This window comes from Sorex fumeus, unplaced genomic scaffold (genome assembly GCF_029834395.1).
Source record: "Sorex fumeus unplaced genomic scaffold, SorFum_2.1 ptg000029l, whole genome shotgun sequence".
Taxonomy (NCBI): Eukaryota; Metazoa; Chordata; class Mammalia; order Eulipotyphla; family Soricidae; genus Sorex; species Sorex fumeus.
Genome location: NW_026606086.1, coordinates 17702362 through 17720612, shown reverse-complemented (window position 1 = coordinate 17720612; position 18251 = coordinate 17702362). Strand labels below are relative to the sequence as shown.

The 18251-nt window shown below is 60.8% G+C and overlaps 1 protein-coding gene across 1 annotated transcript; it reads left to right on the top strand.

Annotated features, from left to right (window-relative positions):
- The first annotated feature begins 2069 nt into the window (after window positions 1-2069).
- On the top strand, window positions 2070-18018 carry NPLOC4 (NPL4 homolog, ubiquitin recognition factor). Its single transcript, XM_056115764.1, has 17 exons — window positions 2070-2268; window positions 3957-4037; window positions 7557-7669; window positions 9517-9693; window positions 10692-10740; window positions 11049-11143; window positions 11546-11669; window positions 12300-12479; window positions 12831-12917; window positions 13186-13257; window positions 13490-13616; window positions 14130-14290; window positions 14919-14990; window positions 15637-15732; window positions 16138-16254; window positions 16617-16719; window positions 16941-18018. The coding sequence occupies exons 1-17, from the start codon at window positions 2254-2256 to the stop codon at window positions 17096-17098; spliced, it is 1827 nt and encodes a 608-aa protein (XP_055971739.1). The 5' UTR covers window positions 2070-2253; the 3' UTR covers window positions 17099-18018.
- The last annotated feature ends 233 nt before the right edge of the window (window positions 18019-18251 follow it).

Here is an 18251-nt window from a genome sequence, read left to right as displayed (position 1 = left end):
CCCACATCCCCCACACCCACACAAACCCATACCCCACACACTCACACACCTCCACCCCCACCCCTACACATACATCCCCACACACACCCATACACCTCCACAGACACCTGCACACCTATACCCCACACCTGCACACCCCACATATCTGTACAGTCACACCCAGAGACGTACCCTACACTGCCCATAGCTTCCTGCCCCCATTCCCATGGTGGCCCAGCCTAGCCCCCGTGTCATTGCAGAGACCCCTTGTGGGTTGGGCCGGAATTCTCAGCTCCCCGCACAGGGGCCTCACACCATCCCCAGCCACGGGGTGGGAAGCTCTGTGCCTGGAGCCTCTGCGCAGGCCTGCAGTGTGGCCTCATGTGTGCCTGGGAGCCTGCCCACACCCAGCCTGGGCATGTGGGGGGCTTCACTTCAGCAGTCAGCACGCTGCCCATGCCCCTACTGCCCACTGGGACCAGGTGGCCGCCCCTGTGGCAGTCAGCAGTATCAGGGGAGTCCAGGGAGTAGGGGGGACTTGGCACACACTTCCAGGCTTCTCTTGTCAGTGGGGAGCCTCAGTATTTTTAAATCAGTCTCCTAGGCCACCAGGATGATAGTACCGAGGCCAAGGCATTTACCTGGCACAAGACCAAGTGGGCTCACTCCCTAGCTCCCCACACGGATCTCAAACCTGCCAAGAGGGACCCTTGGGGGCCACAGCCATAGCATGGTGGGGAGGGCGCTTGCCCTGCACATGGCTGACCCAGGTTTGATCCCTGGAATTCCATAAAGCCCCCAGTCAGCCAGATGGGATCCCTGGGTCCTGAGCCTAGAGCAAGCCCTGAGCACCACCGGGTGTGGCCCCCCCAGACCAAAAATAAAAATCAATAAAATTAAACAATAAAATCCAGTGGCCATCCTCTCTTCCTTCCACACTCATTCACACTCTGTCTGCCTTGGGATTGACTTGCCTGCAGGGGTGAGGAGGTGGGGGTGCTTGCTGGTGCTCCCCTTCTTCGGTTTGGCTCTGGCCACACCCAGCTTTGCTCCCAATCAAATTTACAGAGTCCAGCGGTGCTGGGGGCAGGACCTGGGCATCCTACATGCAAAACCTGTGGCCCAGCCTCTGACCCTCTCCCAGGCCCAAGACTCACCTTTGCATGTTTATCTCAGGCCAGTCTGGGCTCTATGCTGGTAGGGACAGGTCACCTCTGGAGGGATTGGCTCCCCATGCTAAGCCTGCCTTTCACCCACTGAGCTTATTTCCACCCCCCCCCCCCCCCAGTAGCATCAGACAAGGACAGCTGTCCTGGCCCAGATGCCTCCAATCGGGCAGGACGGTCCCTTGCCTGTCCTTGTGTAGCTCTGCAGATAACTGAGTCAGTCCCAGAGCCAGCCCCACGGTGCGGTGCTCTGGGGCTGTCCCTGGTTTTGTTCAGGAGTGGCCTCTGGTGCCCCGGGAGACCCTATGTGGTGCAGGGGTACAACTAGGGTTGGCTTTGGGCAAGGCAAGTGACCTCAGTCCTCGTCTGCAGCCCCAAGGCGGGGATCTGCCCTGGCCCCAGCAGCCCGCTCTTTCCGCCGGGCTCTGTGCTCCGACAGGGGCCGGCCACCGGCTTGCGTGTCCACCCGGCGCTTTCCCGGCGTTTTCCCGGTCTCCTTGGGCCTCTGCGGGCGGGGGAGACAAATCCTGTCCTGGAGTTCTGGAGCTGCACGGCCAGGGTCGTCCCGGGAGCACAGGGGCCGAGTGTGGCAGGGGTGCTCAGCCCTTGCCATCCCTCCCGGAGGGCTGGCCGGAGAGTTCAGTGGGGAGTGCTGCCCGGCCGGGGGCAGTGCCAGGGTCCGCCGCGCTGGCACAGGAGGCGTCGTCGTCCACCTCGGAAGCTTAAGCCTGCAACCAGGCCCAGCTCGGAGCTTTGAGGGGGCGCAGGGGCCGATACGGCACGTAGGCGCGGGGGCGCGCACGCACACCCAGGCCCCCCGCGCGCCGGTCGAGAACGCGCACGTCGGTCCGGGCGGGGGCGGAGGGAGGTGCCGGCGGGACGCGCATGCGCGGGGCGCCGGGCCGGAACCCCGCGTCGGGGGCTGCGCGACCCGGGGAACGCGTTCCGCGACGCACCGGACGTGGCGGCGGGGCCGGCGGCGAAGCTGGAGCGGCGTTGGCGGCGGCGGGAGGCCGAGGCCGGGGCTGAGGCCGGGGCCGGGGCTGCGAGGCCGGCGGGGCGGCAGGCGGCGGCGCGGGGCCCGAGCCCGGACGCGGGAGCGGCCGCCATGGCCGAGAGTATGGTGAGCGGCGGCGGCATGAGGCAGCACATCCGGGCGCGGCGCGAGCCGGGAGCCCTCGGCGCCCTCAGAGCTCCCAGAGCCCGGGGAGCCCCCAGAACCCTCGGAGCCCGGGGAGCCCTTGGCGCCCTCGGAGCCTGACCCCGCGCAGACCCCAAAGAGCCCACAGGGCCCGACCCCGCGCAGACCCCCACAGACCCAGACCCCGTACAGACCCGGACCGGGACCCCGTGCCCTGCACAGCCCCCCCAGAGCTGGTTCCCCACAGGGGCACACGCCGGCCGGGCGGGTACAGCCACCTGTGGGGACCGGAGAGTGCGGCCTGCGGGGACCCTCCTGTCCTCGGAGGTGGGACCCGGCTCGCTCTGTGGCCCCAGAGGAACGGCAGGAGGTCAGCCGCGAGGAGGATTTGGGGGAGACGTGCAGCGAACCGGGTGGGGGTGGGGGGCGCACCCTACCCTGACCCCAGAGCCAGATGCTCCTCTTGGCTCCCACACCCAGGAAGGGGCTCCTAAAATTTAGGCTCTGGCCGGCCCACTGGTTCTTGACTCTCCCCCTGAGGAGACCTGGGTGTGGTTGGCAGCTGTGTCCACCTGGCCCTGTGTGTGTGACGGGTGACTCCTGCAGGTGACCCGGGACTTGACAAGCTGACAGGCGCTGGCCTTGACTCGTGGACCGCCCTCCTGCCGAGATCATCCGGTTGGGCCCAGGCAGAAACTGTGTCATTTTAAGAGTCCAGGGTGAACTCAAGAGTCAAAGCAGCAAGAATGAAGTTGCATTTCTCACAGATGGGAGGGGCCATGCTGTGGGAAAGCCATTTATTTGCCTTGCACACAGCCCGCCTGGGTTCCGTCCCAGCACTGCAGAGGTCCCCCAAACTGCAGACTGGGTGTGGGCCCCAAACAGCACACACCAAAAAAAAAGATGAGAGAATACATTATCTCCTGCTTTTAGAATTTTGGAACGCATCAGGTTTATTTGAGAGTCTTGGAGCTTGAGAATAGTGTGGGCGGAGGAGGCCGGCTGTCTTAGGAAACCTAATTTTATTAGTTCAAAGTGGTCAGTGAAGGGGCTGGAGCCATTGTTCAGTGGGTTTGGCACTGCCCGGCGTGCCATCCCTGCCTTGGTGTTTGGAGATCCTGCCAGCCCCCTGACCACCCGAGAGCCTGCTCTCCCAGCGCCTCCTGGCTGTCACTGCCTGGGGCTTCCCTGCAGCCCCCTTAGGTTCTGCTCGACTGTCGCTGGGTTTGTTAAAAAGCAAGTAACTGGGAGTTCCAGCATCCAGTATCTGTTGGTGGTGGAACAAAGCAAGGTCTTTTGGGGGGAACACACCTGGTCAGTCCTCAGGGGCCAGAGAGAAAGCACAGCAGGTTAGCACTTGCCCTGCATGTGCCTGGCCTGTGTTTGATCCTTGGCACCACCAGCCGTGATCCCTAAGCACAGTCTTGGGCTGCTCCCTAGGGACCAGGGGCCACATGCCAGGGCAAGCCTTTGCAGCTGCCTCACACCCAGCTTGTGCTCCAGGTCACAGTGAGGCTCGTACGGGACTAGAAGGGAAGTTCCGTCTGGGTCCAGGGGGAGCTGTGGACAGTTCCTGCTCATCTGAGATGACCTTGCTCCTGGGCCGTGTGGGAGGGTCGGTGACTGGCTGCCGCGCCTGGACCATAACCGTCACATTTCACTCACAACAGATAATCCGCGTCCAGTCTCCTGACGGGGTGAAGCGGATCACCGCGACCAAGAGAGAGACAGCCGCGACCTTTTTGAAGAAGGTACCTATGGCCTGGTAGGCCTGCTGCTGGCTCACACTGCCGGGGATGGTGGGGCAGATGTGACCTCCTGGACAGCCCTGAGAGGTGTGGTCTAGGGCAGGCAGGGGAAGGTGTGAGGCTCGGCTTGAGTTTGACTCCTGGGCGGTGTGGCCCCTTCGGTGTCACCCAAGTGGCTCCTGGGGTGCTTGAGCTCCAGCTTCTTGTTGACTGGTTTTGGGTGCTTGAGGATCACTCCCTGCCATTCTAGGGAGGGGTGGGGTGTGTGCTGCTGGGCCTCAACCTGGGTGACCCCCAGCCCTGATCCATCCTCATGGCTTTACAGTGTCCCTAGATGCTGCCTCGCTGGTGTTTCTTTTTTTTCTCTCTCTCTGGGTCATACCTGGCGATGCTCAGGGGTTACTCCTGGCTCTGCACTCAGGAATTACTCCTGGGGGTGCTTGGGGGACCGTATGGGATACAGGGAATTGACCCGGGTCAGCTGCATACAAGGCAGACACCCTCCCTGCTGTACTATCACTTCGGTCCCATTGCCAGTGTTTCTGAGCTGTCCTGTCTGGACGTGTCCAGTCCTCCGTGCCCTGTCAGCAGCTGGTACCTTCGTGATGTCCGGAAGCACCTGTCCATTTACGCTCTCTTGGTGTTTTGCAGTGCTGGGGTGGAGCCCAGGCCCTCACAGGCACCACTGCTCACTGCGAGCCCTCCTAGCCTCCCTTTCTTGTGCTTTGGTGGTGCAAGTGTGACCCTGTCTGGCTTTCCCCAGAGGGACATAGGCCACAGAGGCCATGGCACTGACCCGAAAAATCTGGGCTAGAGGAGACTTGCCAAAGTAAACAGGTTCAGTGTCAGACAGCCGAGGAGAGACGACCAGCCCTCCCGGCTGCCCCGTCTGCTCTAGTCTGATGGTGGACCAGGAGTCAGAGCTGGAGCTCAGGAGACAGGCAGGCGGGGTGGGGCGGGGCGGAGCTCTGGCTGCTGAAATAGGGAGTTGGTCTACACACTGACTGGCAGGCTCTGAGCCAGACAGGTTTGTATCTGTAAATCTTCAAGAAACGGGGTTTTGCTCTGTGTTTTTTGTTTTGGTTTTGTCGCACCTGGCAGTGTTCTGCACTTAGCGGTCATTCCTGGTGGTGCTCAGGAGACCCTGCAATGGTGTTGAGGATCGAACCTGGGTCACTCTGTGCCAGGCAAGCTCCTTACCTCTTCAGCCCGTGCTTTTGTTTTTAACTCAGGCTTTTGCATGTGAAACCAATGTGGCGCTGCCAAGTTCGATTCAGGGGATTCAGAGAAACCTAAAAATAGAATGTTGAGGTTCTCTCATTCTGGGGCTTTTGGGCCACACCTGGTGTTCTCAGGGCTTATTCCTGGCTCTGTACTCAGGGATCCTTTCCAGTGAGTTTGGGGACCATGTGGGTGCCGAGGATGGAACCTCGGTCGACTGCATGCAAGGCTGACGTCTGGTGTGCTTTCCTATTCCTTTGGCCCCAGTGTTGTGGTTATTAGTTTCCAAAACATTCTTGAAATCATGGCATTTCCCTCCAGCTGTGCTTGGGTGGAGACGGTGAAAGTGGATGGCAGAGGGGAAGCTGGCGCTGCGCCAACTGTGGTTCTGGAGCGTTTTCACTATTGGGGTTGTTTTCTCGGGGATACTTGGAGCATATGTTTATTACTCTTCGAAGTTTCCCCTCAAAAATCATTTCCCCCGATTATAAACATAATACAGGAGAGACAGCTTAGTTGGGCACATAATCCACATGCCCCAACGTGGCTCTGGGCACCATCGTAGAACCCCAAAGTCAAAACAAGAACCTCAGACAGACAGAAACAATGTGACCAAGCAGAAAGGAGGGATGGTAGGCACCTGTGTCCGCCAGCCCTGGCCCTGGCTTTGAGGCCAACATCACCTGGTGCTCGGGTGCAATCCTGGAGGCCCCTGTGCTCTGCTGGTTAGCATCAACACCACCCCCTCAGCCCTTGCAGTGCACTGCCCTGTCTGGTTGGCTGAGGGTCACCGGGAGTGGCCTTGGACCTGTGAGGCACTTGGAGGCCCTGAGACACATAGGAGCTTCCTGGTGACACCTGGCGGGCCCAGCAGGGATGGTGTTGGCCTTGCATGCTGCTGACCCGCGTCCCACCCCATATGGTCCCCTGAGCTCAGCCCGGAGTCAGCCCTGAGCATCGTAGCCCAAAAACAAGTAAGTTATTTGCTCATTGGTGAGGAGAAGGCGGTCTGGTCTGGCCTCAGACCTGCGGGCGGGCGGGGAGTCTTGGGGCTGAGCACTCAGCCCCGCGCCCTTCAGCACAGCTGGCCCTGGCAGGCGTTGACTTCAGATGTTGCTGGATCTCACTTGTTCTGAGCCACACTTGGTGGGACCCAGGCCATTCCTGCCTGTGCTTGGGAGTTGCTCCTCGCGGTGCTCCCTGCCAGGTGTCATATCCTGCCCCCTTAGGCTGGTGGTACACTTGGTGCCTCTCTGGGCTCACAGGACAGAGTTGGACTTTGCTTTGCATGTGTTCAACCAGGTTCACTCATGAGCACTGAACCAAGAGTATTTCCTGAGCACCATTGGATCACATCTGCCATTTCACATTCAGGGTCCAGCCTCCAGCCTTTATGCCCTTTGACATTGTGTTGGGCTCACGGCTCTGTCCAGGAAGGGTAGTGCTGGCATATCCAGGAGGGGCCAGAGTGTCCAGGAGAGCCTGTGCCCAGGCGAGGGCTAGTGTAGTGTCCCAGGGACAGGAGTGTGGCTGCCCACCTACTATCACCAGCCCTGCCTGTGTGCTCCGGGCTCTGGTACAGCAGGAGTCTGGTTTGTCTTTGGTGGTCGTTGGTCACGTATTTGATAGAGACATTGAAGGGGACAGTTGTCCAGCCGTGCCCTGGGTGAGTGTCCGTCAGCACTGTCAGTTCTCACATGCCTGCAGGTGATGGCCTATGACTTGTTAGCTGAATTTTGTTTTCTTGTTTTTTTGGTTTTTTTTGTCTGTGTGTGTGTTTTGGTCCACACCTGGAGATGCTCAGGGCATACTCCTGGTGATACTCAGGGAATCATATGGGACACCAGGAATCGAACCCTGGTTGGCTGCGTGTAAGGCAAACGCCTTATGTAGTGTACTCTCTCTCTGGCCCCGGGAACCAGGTTTCTATTTTGGAGGCTTTTTGTTGTTTGTTGTTTGTGTTTTGGGGCCTCACCTGGTAATGCTCAGGGGTCACTCCTGACTGCTCAGGGAACCATAGGGGATGCTCGGGATTGGACTCGGATTGAGTGCATGGGAGGCAAATGCCCTCCCCGCTGTCCTATAGCTCCAGCCTCGAGATGGGCTTTTTGACAATTTGGGACATGCCGTGGCAAAGTTGAGTGTGGATCTGCCCCATCACTGTCCCATAGACTGCGTCCTTCAGAGGCTCAGGGATGGGGGGCAAGGCCACACCCCGAGAGGACAGGTGTCCGTGTCTCACTGTCCTCCGCAGAGTACATGATGGCGTCTCACTCTGGCCCTGCTCTCTTGCCTTTCTAGGTCGCCAAGGAATTTGGTTTCCCGAATAATGGCTTCTCGGTCTACATCAATAGGAACAGGACCGGGGAGATCCCCGCCTCCTCCAGCAAGTCCCTCAACTTGCTGAAGATCAAGTGAGTGCAGTGGGGGTGGGGGTGGCTCTGCTCTGGGGGCTGCTTGCCATCCTGCCTTGTGTTGGGGATCCCCTGCACTGGTGTACTTGTCAGAATGGTCCATGCATCCTGGCAGTTTGTGTGTCACTTGGTTCACAAATGAGCATCCACAGGAAGTAAGGGGGGTCTGCCAGAGGAAGGGAGGTGGGTCTGCAGGGAGGAAGGGGGAAGCATGTCTATAGGGAGGAAGCGGGAGGCGAGTCTGCAGGGAGGAAGAGAGGCAGGTTCATAGGGGAAAGGAGGTGGATCTGCAGGGGGAAAGGGAGGTGGGCCTGCAGGAGGGAAGGGAGGCAAGTTTGCAGGGGAGGAAGGGAGGAGGAGACCCGCAGGGGGTGAGGGGGAGGTTGGGAAGGAGGAAGTGTGTCTGCTGGAATAAGGGAAGAAGGGGGGAGGGTCTGGCCTGTTTTACTGGTTTTCAAGAGCCAAGGGTGGCCCTGCTGTTGTCTCTTTACGTTGTTTTCATGTTTTCGTTTTTTCATTGGTTTTAGGGGCCACGCCCGGCAGTGCTCAAGGGGCACTCCTGGCTGTGCTCAGGGGACCATATGAGGTGCTGTGGAGTGAACAGGGTTGGCCTTGTGCAATCCACGTGTGCTCCCTGCCGTCCTGTCTCTTGTGCTCGTGGGCTGCGTCAGGACTGTGCCTGAGAGCCTCCTTGTGCCCACCTGGCTGAGTGCTGGGTCCTCACCCGGAGCCCAGGAGTCAGGAGTCGGGTTATCACCATCTGTGAGGGCTGGGCTGGAGTGATAGCACAGCGGTAGGGCATTTATTTGCCTTGCGCGCAGCCAGCCCAGGCAAGCCGGGTTCGATTCCTCCGCCCTTATTGGAGAGCCTGGCAAGCTACCGAGATTATTCAATATGTCAAACACAGTAACAAGAAGTCTCACAATGGAGACGTTACTGGGCCCGCTCGAGCAAAATCGATGAACAACAGGAGGACAGTGTTTGAGGGCTGGACGTGGGCAGTACAGTCGTCGTTTGTCTCCGGGGGTCGCTGTTGTGTGCCCTCATGCTGGGTGTGTTCTGGGCTAGGCGTGGACAAGGCTCTCCTGGGCCACCCCCGCTGTACTGGGCCATGCTGCCTTCTGGCGTGGCTGCTCCATGGACCCTTTGGCTTTAGGGCCACCCTGGCGCTGCCCAGGACCCGTCTGAAGCTGAAGCTCCTGTGTGCCCGCTGCAGTGCCCCTTCTACCATGTGGCCTGGTGGCTTCTCCACAGCGAGCTTACACTGGCTGCCACAGGCACAAGGGGGCGCTGCGGCCCTGCTTTTCTTAGAGCTGCTGTCCTGGGCTTGGGGGCTGCCCAGCTGCCTTGGTCACAGCTCCCCACAGTAGATCTCCAGGTGGTGCAGAGCCCCAGATGCTAGCTCCCAGGGTCAGCCTTGGGGCATCCTGGTGGCCCCTCGGGCATCCCTGCCTCAGAGCGTCGGGGCCTGCATCCTTGCCCACAGTCCCAGGGCCAGGAGCGGGTGGGGGTCTGTATGGGAGGAATGGCTGCAGAAGGGTTGTCACCAGCTGATGGTGCGGCGTTGGTGTCCGGGACGGGGAGGCGGTGGGAGGTAGAACCCAGGGTCGCAGGCGCCTGTGTTTTGCAGTGTGAGCTCTCCTGGCTCTACTTGGTTGACCCGAGGTGATGCTGGGGATCAACTTGGCTCAGTTGCGCCTTCACTGTCTCTCAGGCCTGGTTTGTTGTTTCATAGGGCCCACCTGACTGTGCTCAGGGTGTGCAGAGCCTGCTGGGCTGGGAAACCCAGACGCGCCTCTCTGCCACCTTCCCCGCCCGAGTACTGAGAAAGGGCCTTCTGCCCACAGGCACGGGGACCTGCTCTTCCTCTTCCCTGAGACCCTGGCCGGCCCCTCATCCGAGATGGAGACATCAGCTCCCCTGGGGCTGAAGCCAGCGGGAGCGCCGAGCGTGGTGGAGGACGAGATTGACCAGTACCTCAGCCGGCAGGATGGCAAGATCTACCGTAGCCGCGACCCCCAGCTGTGAGTGGGCGTGCTATGCCCCCGTGCCTGGGCCTGCGCCACCGACTGGGCATCAGAGTTCAGGGGTACTGAGGGACATGGAGCCGCCTTTGTCCCCTGCAGACCTGGGGTCAGTGACAGCAAGTGAGGTGTGGGACTGGGGTCAGGTATTCGCCCCGCAGGTCTCCCAGGGCTGCCTCTCCTCTTGTTTCCCAGGAGTTCAGGTGGGGCTGGCCTGTGAGGCCGTGGGCTCTCAGGAAGGGCCACAGGTGATGATGGTTCTGTAGGTGATGTCCTGGGCCTCCACTGGTGCAGCCTAGTTTCAGCCAGCACTATGCATGCACATACACCCCACGCACATACAGATGGACACGTGGACACACACACATCCCTACAGGTGGCCCGGATCTCACTCAGGCCTGCATTGCTCTTGGGGGGCGTTGTGGAGCCCACAACCAGCTCCTTTAGGGGTTGGTTTCTGGGCATTGGGGAAAGCAGGTGTTTGAGGAACTTGTAAATGCACAGGGACCACTCCCAGCTCTGCTTGAGGCTTGCTCCCACCCGTGCTTGGAACCTGGGGCAGTTAGGAGCCTGCGGCCTCTGCTCAGAGCCCTCCCCTGTCCTGGGAGCTCCCCCCAGCCCCCGGAGGTCCCACCAACCTTGGAAGTTCCCTCTCTTCCTTTTTTCTGGACACCCGCTGGTGATGCTGGCACCCGGGGCTAACTCCTGGCTCTGCACTCAGGGATCACTCCTGATGGGGCTCTAGGGTGCTGGGGATTAAACCCAGGGCGGCCACATGCAAGGCAGATGCCCTTCCCACTGTCCTATCGCTCTGGCTCCAGGTCCTCTCCTTTCGCTCGATTCTGTCCGAGACCTCACAGGTGGGCAGTGCTGGCTGCTTCTTCCCAACAGGCATTCAGAAAGGCAGCTGGACTCAGTGGCCGTCCAGTGCTCCTATCTGAGTGCACTGCACAGGGTGGGGGGCAGCCACTAACGCTGGGTCTTCTACCTTCCCTCAGGTGCCGGCACGGTCCTCTGGGGAAGTGTGTGCACTGTGTCCCCCTCGAGGTGAGTGTCAGGCCAGCATGGGCTGCCCTGCCTCTGTGTCCCCCTGCTCCTGGGAGCAACCCCCAGCTGGGCGATGAGTATGGGAGTGAGGCCTGCCGTGGGGCCCTGACCCCAGCCTCCAGGCCTGCCAGGGACTTCGTAAGGTTCTTTTGTGGCGTTTTGTCTTGCCGAGTATCCTCAGGGTTGCTGACTGGGCACATTTTGTGTTTGCTGAGGTGTCCCTGTCATGGTGAGAGGTGATGGTGGCTGAGGCTGGCCAGCACCACCCCCTCTCAGCCCTCTGGCCCGTGGGGGCTTCTATCTTGCAGCCCTTCGATGAGGATTACCTGAATCACCTGGAGCCGCCCGTGAAGCACATGTCTTTCCACGCCTACATCCGAAAGCTGACAGGGGGTGCTGACAAGTATGGGCTGGGGGGGCAGGGCTCGGGCTTGCTGGCTTTCCTGGGATGGGGTTGCTCTCTGGAGCTGGCCTGGTGGCCCCGGAGGGAGGACCACGGACGAGGCGATGCTCCCATACGTGTGGGCCTTGGTTGCAGCCAGCCCTCGGGGGAGGTGTTGGTGGTACGCGGTCAGCTCATGAGGATGAGGGAACCGAGGCCCCTTGTCCCTGGGGCAGCTGTGCTGAGTCTGGATACCCCAGAGCTGAGGGGTAGCGTTCTTGACGCATGCCCTGGACGGTGTTTGTGGAGTAAGGTCATGGGGCCAGGGTCCGCTAGTGCGGGGAGAACATGCCCCTGGTGTAAGATCCTCTTCCCATCTCGGTCATGTTGGCCTGACTCATGGACATTGCCCATGTTCCTCAGGGGAAAGTTCGTGGCCCTGGAGAACATCAGCTGCAAGATCAAGTCAGGGTGTGAGGGACACTTGCCGTGGCCCAACGGCATCTGTACCAAGTGCCAGCCCAGCGCCATCACCCTCAACAGACAGGTGGGTATGGCAGGTGAGGGGTGTGGGCAGAGGGAGACCCCGAGGCAGGCTGGGGGCTCTGCTTTTGCTGTGGAAACCCCCAGGCCCTGTCTGGTGACAGAAGCACCCAGCACTCAGCAGTGTTTTTTCAGATGGTGACTTGCTTTTGTTGGTTTTTGGGTGATGTCAGGCACTGCTAGGGGCTAACTCCTGGCTCTGTGCTCATGGTCACTCCTAGCGGTGTTCTGGGACCAGGCATGGGCTGGTGGTCAAATCATGTGTTGACCACACAGAAGGCCAGCACCCGACCCCCTGTGCTACCTTCTCAGCCTCCTGTCCCCTGCCACATGTGGTCCAGCTCACAGCCTTGCCCAGGCCCCTGCAGCCATTGACCTGTTCCAAGCCCTGGTCGAAGGCAGTGAGCCTCCCTCCCACGCGGGGCTCAGCTTGGTGCTCGGTCCTGCTGTGCTCCCTGGGGGCAGTGCCCGCCTTGGTCTCGTGTCCTGCAGGCCCTTGGAGGTTGTGGGACTTACACGTGGCTGATGTGGGCGTCCCAGAGGGTTCGCTGAGCCCAGCAGGAGGGATCCCTGAATGTAAAGCCAGGGCCTTCCTGAGGATAGGTGCTCATGTGCCTGGGGGGGCGGGGTGCAGAAGTACAGACACGTGGACAACATCATGTTCGAGAACCACACCGTGGCCGACCGCTTCCTTGACTTCTGGCGCAAGACGGGCAGCCAGCACTTCGGGTTCCTATACGGGCGCTACACAGAGCACAAGGACATTCCGCTTGGCATCCGGGCGGAGGTGGCCGCCATCTATGAGCCCCCGCAGGTACGGGGTGCCCGTGTGACCGTCTGGTCTCATCTGCCTCACTCCCGACAACCTCAGGGCTGCCTGGTGGCAGAGCCCCAACACCGCCCCTCACTGGGAGACCTGCAACCCTCTGGGTGCTCACACTCCCGGGGATTTGTCTGTAGCATTGTCCTCTGCGGTAGCTCCTGTCTCTGTGCTCGGCATCACCCACAAACTGCGTTCTGGTGGGCACGGACTCCCTGGGGTACTGACCGGGTCCTGCCCCAGCCGAGTGCCTGCGGGTGCATGGGGCGTGTTGAGGCATCTCTGCACAGCACAACCTGTGGGCACTGCCCCTTTGACCACACCTTCCCTCCTGTGGCCTGGCAGATCGGGACTCAGAACAGCCTGGAACTGCTGGAGGACCCCAAAGCCGAGGTGGTGGATGAGGTTGCTGCCCAGCTTGGCCTGAGGAAGGTACTGAGACCTCGTGGGCCAGTTAGGGACAATAGGTTCCCAGGCTCGGGCGGGCTTCAGCTACCCTCATTCTCTCTGCTGTCTTGGACACCAGCATGGCTATTCCCATGACTCAAGCGGCAAGAACATGGCATGCACAAGGACTGCCATCACGGTGCCCTTGGCTGTTCTCATTCCCTTTCCTTGTGGGGAATGTTTCCTGTTCCCAGCACACAGACCGCAAGGGCACCTGCTGGCCTCAAGCCTCACTGCCCCGCTGCTCCCGCAGGTCGGCTGGATCTTCACGGATCTTGTGTCAGAAGACACCCGGAAGGGCACAGTTCGCTACAGCCGGAACAAGGTAAGGGCCCTGTGACTGCGGCCGGACCCAGGGTGGGTCCCGTGGCCTCGGGCTGCAGGGCCCTGGCAGCTGGGCCCAAAGGGGCTCTTGTCCTGATTATGCTAAAGAAGAAAAGAACTTTTCTGTCCCCAGTTTTGGGACTACACCCAGCGGTGCCCCGTGGACTGTGTGGTGCTGGGCAAGGACCTGGGGACAGCTGTGTGAGCCTTATTGTCCCCCCCCCCTTTTGTAGGACACCTATTTCCTGAGCTCAGAGGAGTGCATCACTGCAGGGCACTTCCAGAACAAGCATCCCAACATCTGCCGTCTGTCCCCAGATGGACACTTCGGCTCCAAGTTTGTCACTGCGGTGGCCACAGGCACGTAGCCCATTAGCCTTCGGTGGTCAGCCTCATCCCCTGACACTGCTCTGTCCTCTTTCTACGTTCTTCTCCCTACTTGCTTACTGACGCTTCCCTGGGTCTCTCTCTGTTGGTCCTTGTCAGCACCCCAGGAAACAGCCACTCGTGACTTGGCTGGCTGTGTCAGTGGGTGCTGTCCACTGGCTCTACAGAGGGAGTGCTGTGGCATCACCAAGAAACAGATGCAGGGAGCTTCAGGAGCACCAGCTAGCCTGAGCCCCAAGTTAGGAGCTGCCAGTCATAGCATTGGCTGTGGACAAGCTGCTGGCTCTGCTTGCGTCCTCGACTCTGGGGCTGGGCTGGGGCTCAGTCTGCATGTGGCAGGCATGTTCCAGCCTCTGGGTGGGATTCTAGTAGTGATTCAGGGCTCTTAGGGCACCCGAAGTGACAGCAGAAGCAGGATGTGTCGGAGCAGTCACCTGTGTGGGGCCTCAGCGGGAGGCTCTCTGAAGACGGTCCATCTCTACGCAGGTGGCCCCGACAACCAGGTGCACTTCGAGGGCTACCAGGTGTCCAATCAGTGCATGGCACTGGTTCGGGACGGCTGCCTGCTGCCCTGCAAGGACGCGCCTGAGCTGGGCTATGCCAAGGAGTCAAGCAGCGAGCAGTATGCTCCCGACGTCTTCTACAAGGTGGGGCCTGCTGTGGGCAGGTACTGCCTGGGAGCCGGCGGGCCCTGCACACCCCTGCCCTGTGCTCCGCCCCGGGTGCCACTTCCTCCCTGCAGGCTTTGGCCAGCAGCTGCTTGGGGACCCATGTCTTTAGTTCCTGTAGTCACGATTAATCCTGGGGACCAGAGAGACGGCACAGAGGGTCAGGGTGGGTCCAAGGGGGTCCGCCAGTGCTGCAGAGTCCAGCACTGGCCCCAGGCCACAGTAGACCCACTGGTTTCCCCCAGAGCAGTGGAAGGGGAGCAGCCATCATGCCCGACCTCTCTGAACAGTGGCAACCCTGCACTGGAGGTGCTGTTCTGACCACAGCAAGCAGATCCCCCTACGGAGGGGCCATTGTGCCCTGGGCCTGTGTCCATGTGTCCACCCAAACATGCGCTTCCATTTTGAGAAGACCAATGAGAGGGTCAGGTCCCACTGCTATAACTCAGTCTGTGGTTAAGTGATGACTCAGGCAGCACAGCCCTGGTGCAGATTGTGTGCGTACATGCAGCAGCTGCAATGTTGGCCCCTAACGTGCCAGCCCGAGGCCTGAAGTACACAGTATGTCGACCACCTCATCTCCGCTCACCTTTGTTTCCTGTGTCAGGACATCGACAAGTTTGGCAACGAGATCACCCAGCTGGCCCGGCCACTGCCCGTGGAGTACCTCATCATTGACGTGAGTACCCGCATGGCACTCAGCACAGGGCCAGAGACCCTCATCCTGGCCCCTCTCTGGAGAGTGGACGGTGGACAGAGGGCTACATGTGCTGCAGAGTGAGCCCCCATAGCCCAGGCTCAGCAGCCTGTACTGCCCAGACCCTCAGGTGGCCACTGACATCTGTCTGGACTTCCAGGGCAGGCGGGTACAGATTTGGGTGGGAGCACTCTTGGGGGGGGGCGGTGTGGAGAGCAGCTTTCTCAGGCCCTGGTGCAGAGTTGGCATCACTCCAGGACACACGGACGAGCTGGGCCCTGGCTGAAGGGTGGCCATGGTACCCGTGCAGAACCCAACTGCCTCGGTGTGGGGAACTGCACAGGGGCTCAGCCCCCACTGAGCCGGGAGGGACGGAGCAGCTTGGACATAGCCACGGCCTTCATTCCCCGGGACAGGGGAAGCCCACCCCTGGGAGGCACAGACACCCCTTCCTCTGCCGGGTGGGCACCCAGGGCTGCCGCTGGCCCATGGCAGCTGTGGGAGATGTGGCAGGGTGGGTGCTCGGGGCCAGCACCTGCCACCCCTGGGGAGCTGCGTCTGTCTGGGGCACCGGGGCCGGTGCCGGGGGCAAGTGTTCCAGCTGTGCACGCTCTGCCCTTCCTCTCAGATCACGACGACTTTCCCCAAGGAGCCTGTGTTCACCTTTTCCATCTCTCAAAGCCCATTTCCCATTGAGAATCGGGATGTGCTAGGGGAGACACAGGTAAGCAACTCCGAACCCTCTTGGGCCGTGGGCCTTGCCATCGTTTGGCGTAGTCCAGCTGAAGTGGCACATGTCCATGGGCACCTTGGTGCCATCCTGAGGCATGCTTGAACCTGGTTCAGACCTGACCACTCAGGCCTGTTGAACTGGCCATGGGGGTGGGGGGCTCACCATGGCCTTGGAGCTGATATGTGAGTCAGCGCTGCATGCAGTGTTGTTTAACACGGGCCATGTGGCGTGCACGCATGTGTGCGCACACACACAACATATACACTGGCTCCTCCTACTCCCAGTCTTTGTGCACATGTTCCCCGGCCGCTCGTTTGCAGAGTTCTTGCCAACCTACTACAGCAGCCCAGGCTCAGCTGTGGGGAGCGCCTGGGCTGACAAGCACCTTTCCCACAGGACTTCCATAGCCTGGCCACCTACTTGTCCCACAACGCCTCGTCTGGCTTCTTGGACGCCGTCTCGGACTTCCACCTTCTGCTCTTCCTGGTCACCAACGAGGTCATGCCTCTGCAGGTAGGTCCTGGCCTCTGCCTGGGCCGGGGGCGAGGGGCGGCTCACAGCAGAACCCGTAGACAGGCCTTGGTGAAGGGACTCAGCTGGTGGGGGCTGGGGACACGGTGGGACAGGGTCCCTGGCTGCGTCCTCCAGACTGAAACGTCAGCCTCTCAGTCTCCAACAGACTGCCGTGCGGCTCGTGAGCACCGTTTGTGCTGGATGTGGGGGGTCCCTTGGCCCTCCTTCCAAGGCTCTTCCTTGAAAGGGCTCACAGGGACTGCCATGAACAGGCCACCTCTGTGCAGGGTCCAGGGCAGGGCCTGAAGTGCAGTGTGGGGCGAGGCTGAGGGTGGGGGCTGAGTACAGCACCTGCCCCGCAGGACAGCATCAGCTTGCTGCTGGAGGCCGTGCGCACGCGCAACGAGGAGCTGGCACAGACCTGGCGGCGGTCGGAGCAGTGGGCCACCGTGGAGCAGCTCTGCAGTGAGTGGGGCACTGCTGGGAGGGCTAGATACAGGGGGTACTGGACAGCAGCACCTCGGGAGAGGTCAGACGCACAGGCCCGCCTTGTCCACGTCGCACGTGCTGGAGCAGAGTTGTGCCCAGCTAGGAAGGAGCGGCTGGAAGGGGGAGGGTGGATGTGCCCTGGCAGCGGGGTGCGCAGGTCCATCCGCTTAGGCCTCTCCGGGCCCCTCTTCCCACAGGCACTGTGGGGGTGCAGCTGCCGGGCCTGCAGGAGTACGGTGCGGCCGGGGGCCCTGCGCACGATGCTGCAGCCGCCATGTGGGCCTGTCAGCACTGCACCTTCATGAACCAGCCAGGCACCGGCCACTGCGAGATGTGCAGCCTCCCCAGGACCTAGGCCTCACCGCAGACCGCCTGCTCCCCTCCGGCGACGCTCCTGGCTGGCAGGACCCTGGGCAGGCTGCCCTGCGTGTGGTCTCGCTCCCCGGGGCTCAGGCCATTGCCTTCAGCTTCCTCTGCAGGGTCCTGGCTGGCCCCCATCCCTGGCTCTGGGGGGGGTGGCTGACGGTCTGCATTGGTTGTAATAACACTTTATCCATGATTCCTGCCCAGAGGACGCTATTTATTTTTTTAAGATAAAAATTGCATAAAGAGGGAGTGAGGCTATTTCCACTTCCTTCCCCCTTTAGTGAGTCCCTGCCAGTATTTGGGGTGGGGGTGGGGTTCCAGTCCTTGGAAGTGACCTCAGTGCCTGAGTGCTCCCCAGGCAGTGCCCGCCTGCTGCCCGGGGGTCTGGGAACCAGGTTCCTGTATCCCCTTCCTTGCCATCCCCCTCGGGCTCAGCAGTGATGTTGGGGCAGGCCAGGGTGGGGGGCACCATGAAGCGGAGTTGAGACTGGCCAGAACTCAGTCACATGCTCTGGGTCCCCCACCCCTTCCCGAGGCAAGGGGACCCCCATAAGCCTCTTTGCCTTAAGGAGAGCTCTTTGCTGCAGACTCCTGCCCGCCCCACAGACACAGGGGGCTTCATGCTTGCCCCAGGGGCAGCCAGCGACTGAGGGAGTCTTCTCTGCCGGAACCAGACGCGGACAGACTGGACACATGCGTGCCACACTACGCGTGTAACATGCATCCACATGCGTATACCACACACACCAGACACTTACACACATGGTCTCCTGGTCCCTGTGCCAGACAGTCCTCTCTACCTGCCCACCGCTGCGTGCCTGCTGCCTTCTGCACCAGAAGCTGGCCCTACGTATCTGTCCACTTGCTCTTGTCTTTTAGCTCAAGAAAGTTGCTGTTTCTTGCTCCTGGTTTTGCGTCGCTCTTCATTGAGTAGCGTACTTTGTTTATTGTCCCAAGAGCAGTTGGAGCTCAGTGGAGGGTGCCCCGCCCCGTGTGCCCCAGTGTGCATGGCTGAGCTCAGGCCAGTCCACCTGCTGGTGCTGCACAGGTGCAGCTTCCTGGTTCTGCTAGCAGCAGCACTAGTGCTGCTCAACATCCTGGTCTCACTTCCTCTTGTACAATCTGCACACTCAGCTTGGCCC

Coding starts and splice junctions, on each gene's coding strand:
- NPLOC4 (XM_056115764.1), top strand. Junction 12,918..13,185: donor CCCAGCTTGGCCTGAGGAAG/GTACTGAGACCT, acceptor CTGCTCCCGCAG/GTCGGCTGGATCTTCACGGA. Junction 13,258..13,489: donor TTCGCTACAGCCGGAACAAG/GTAAGGGCCCTG, acceptor CCCCTTTTGTAG/GACACCTATTTCCTGAGCTC.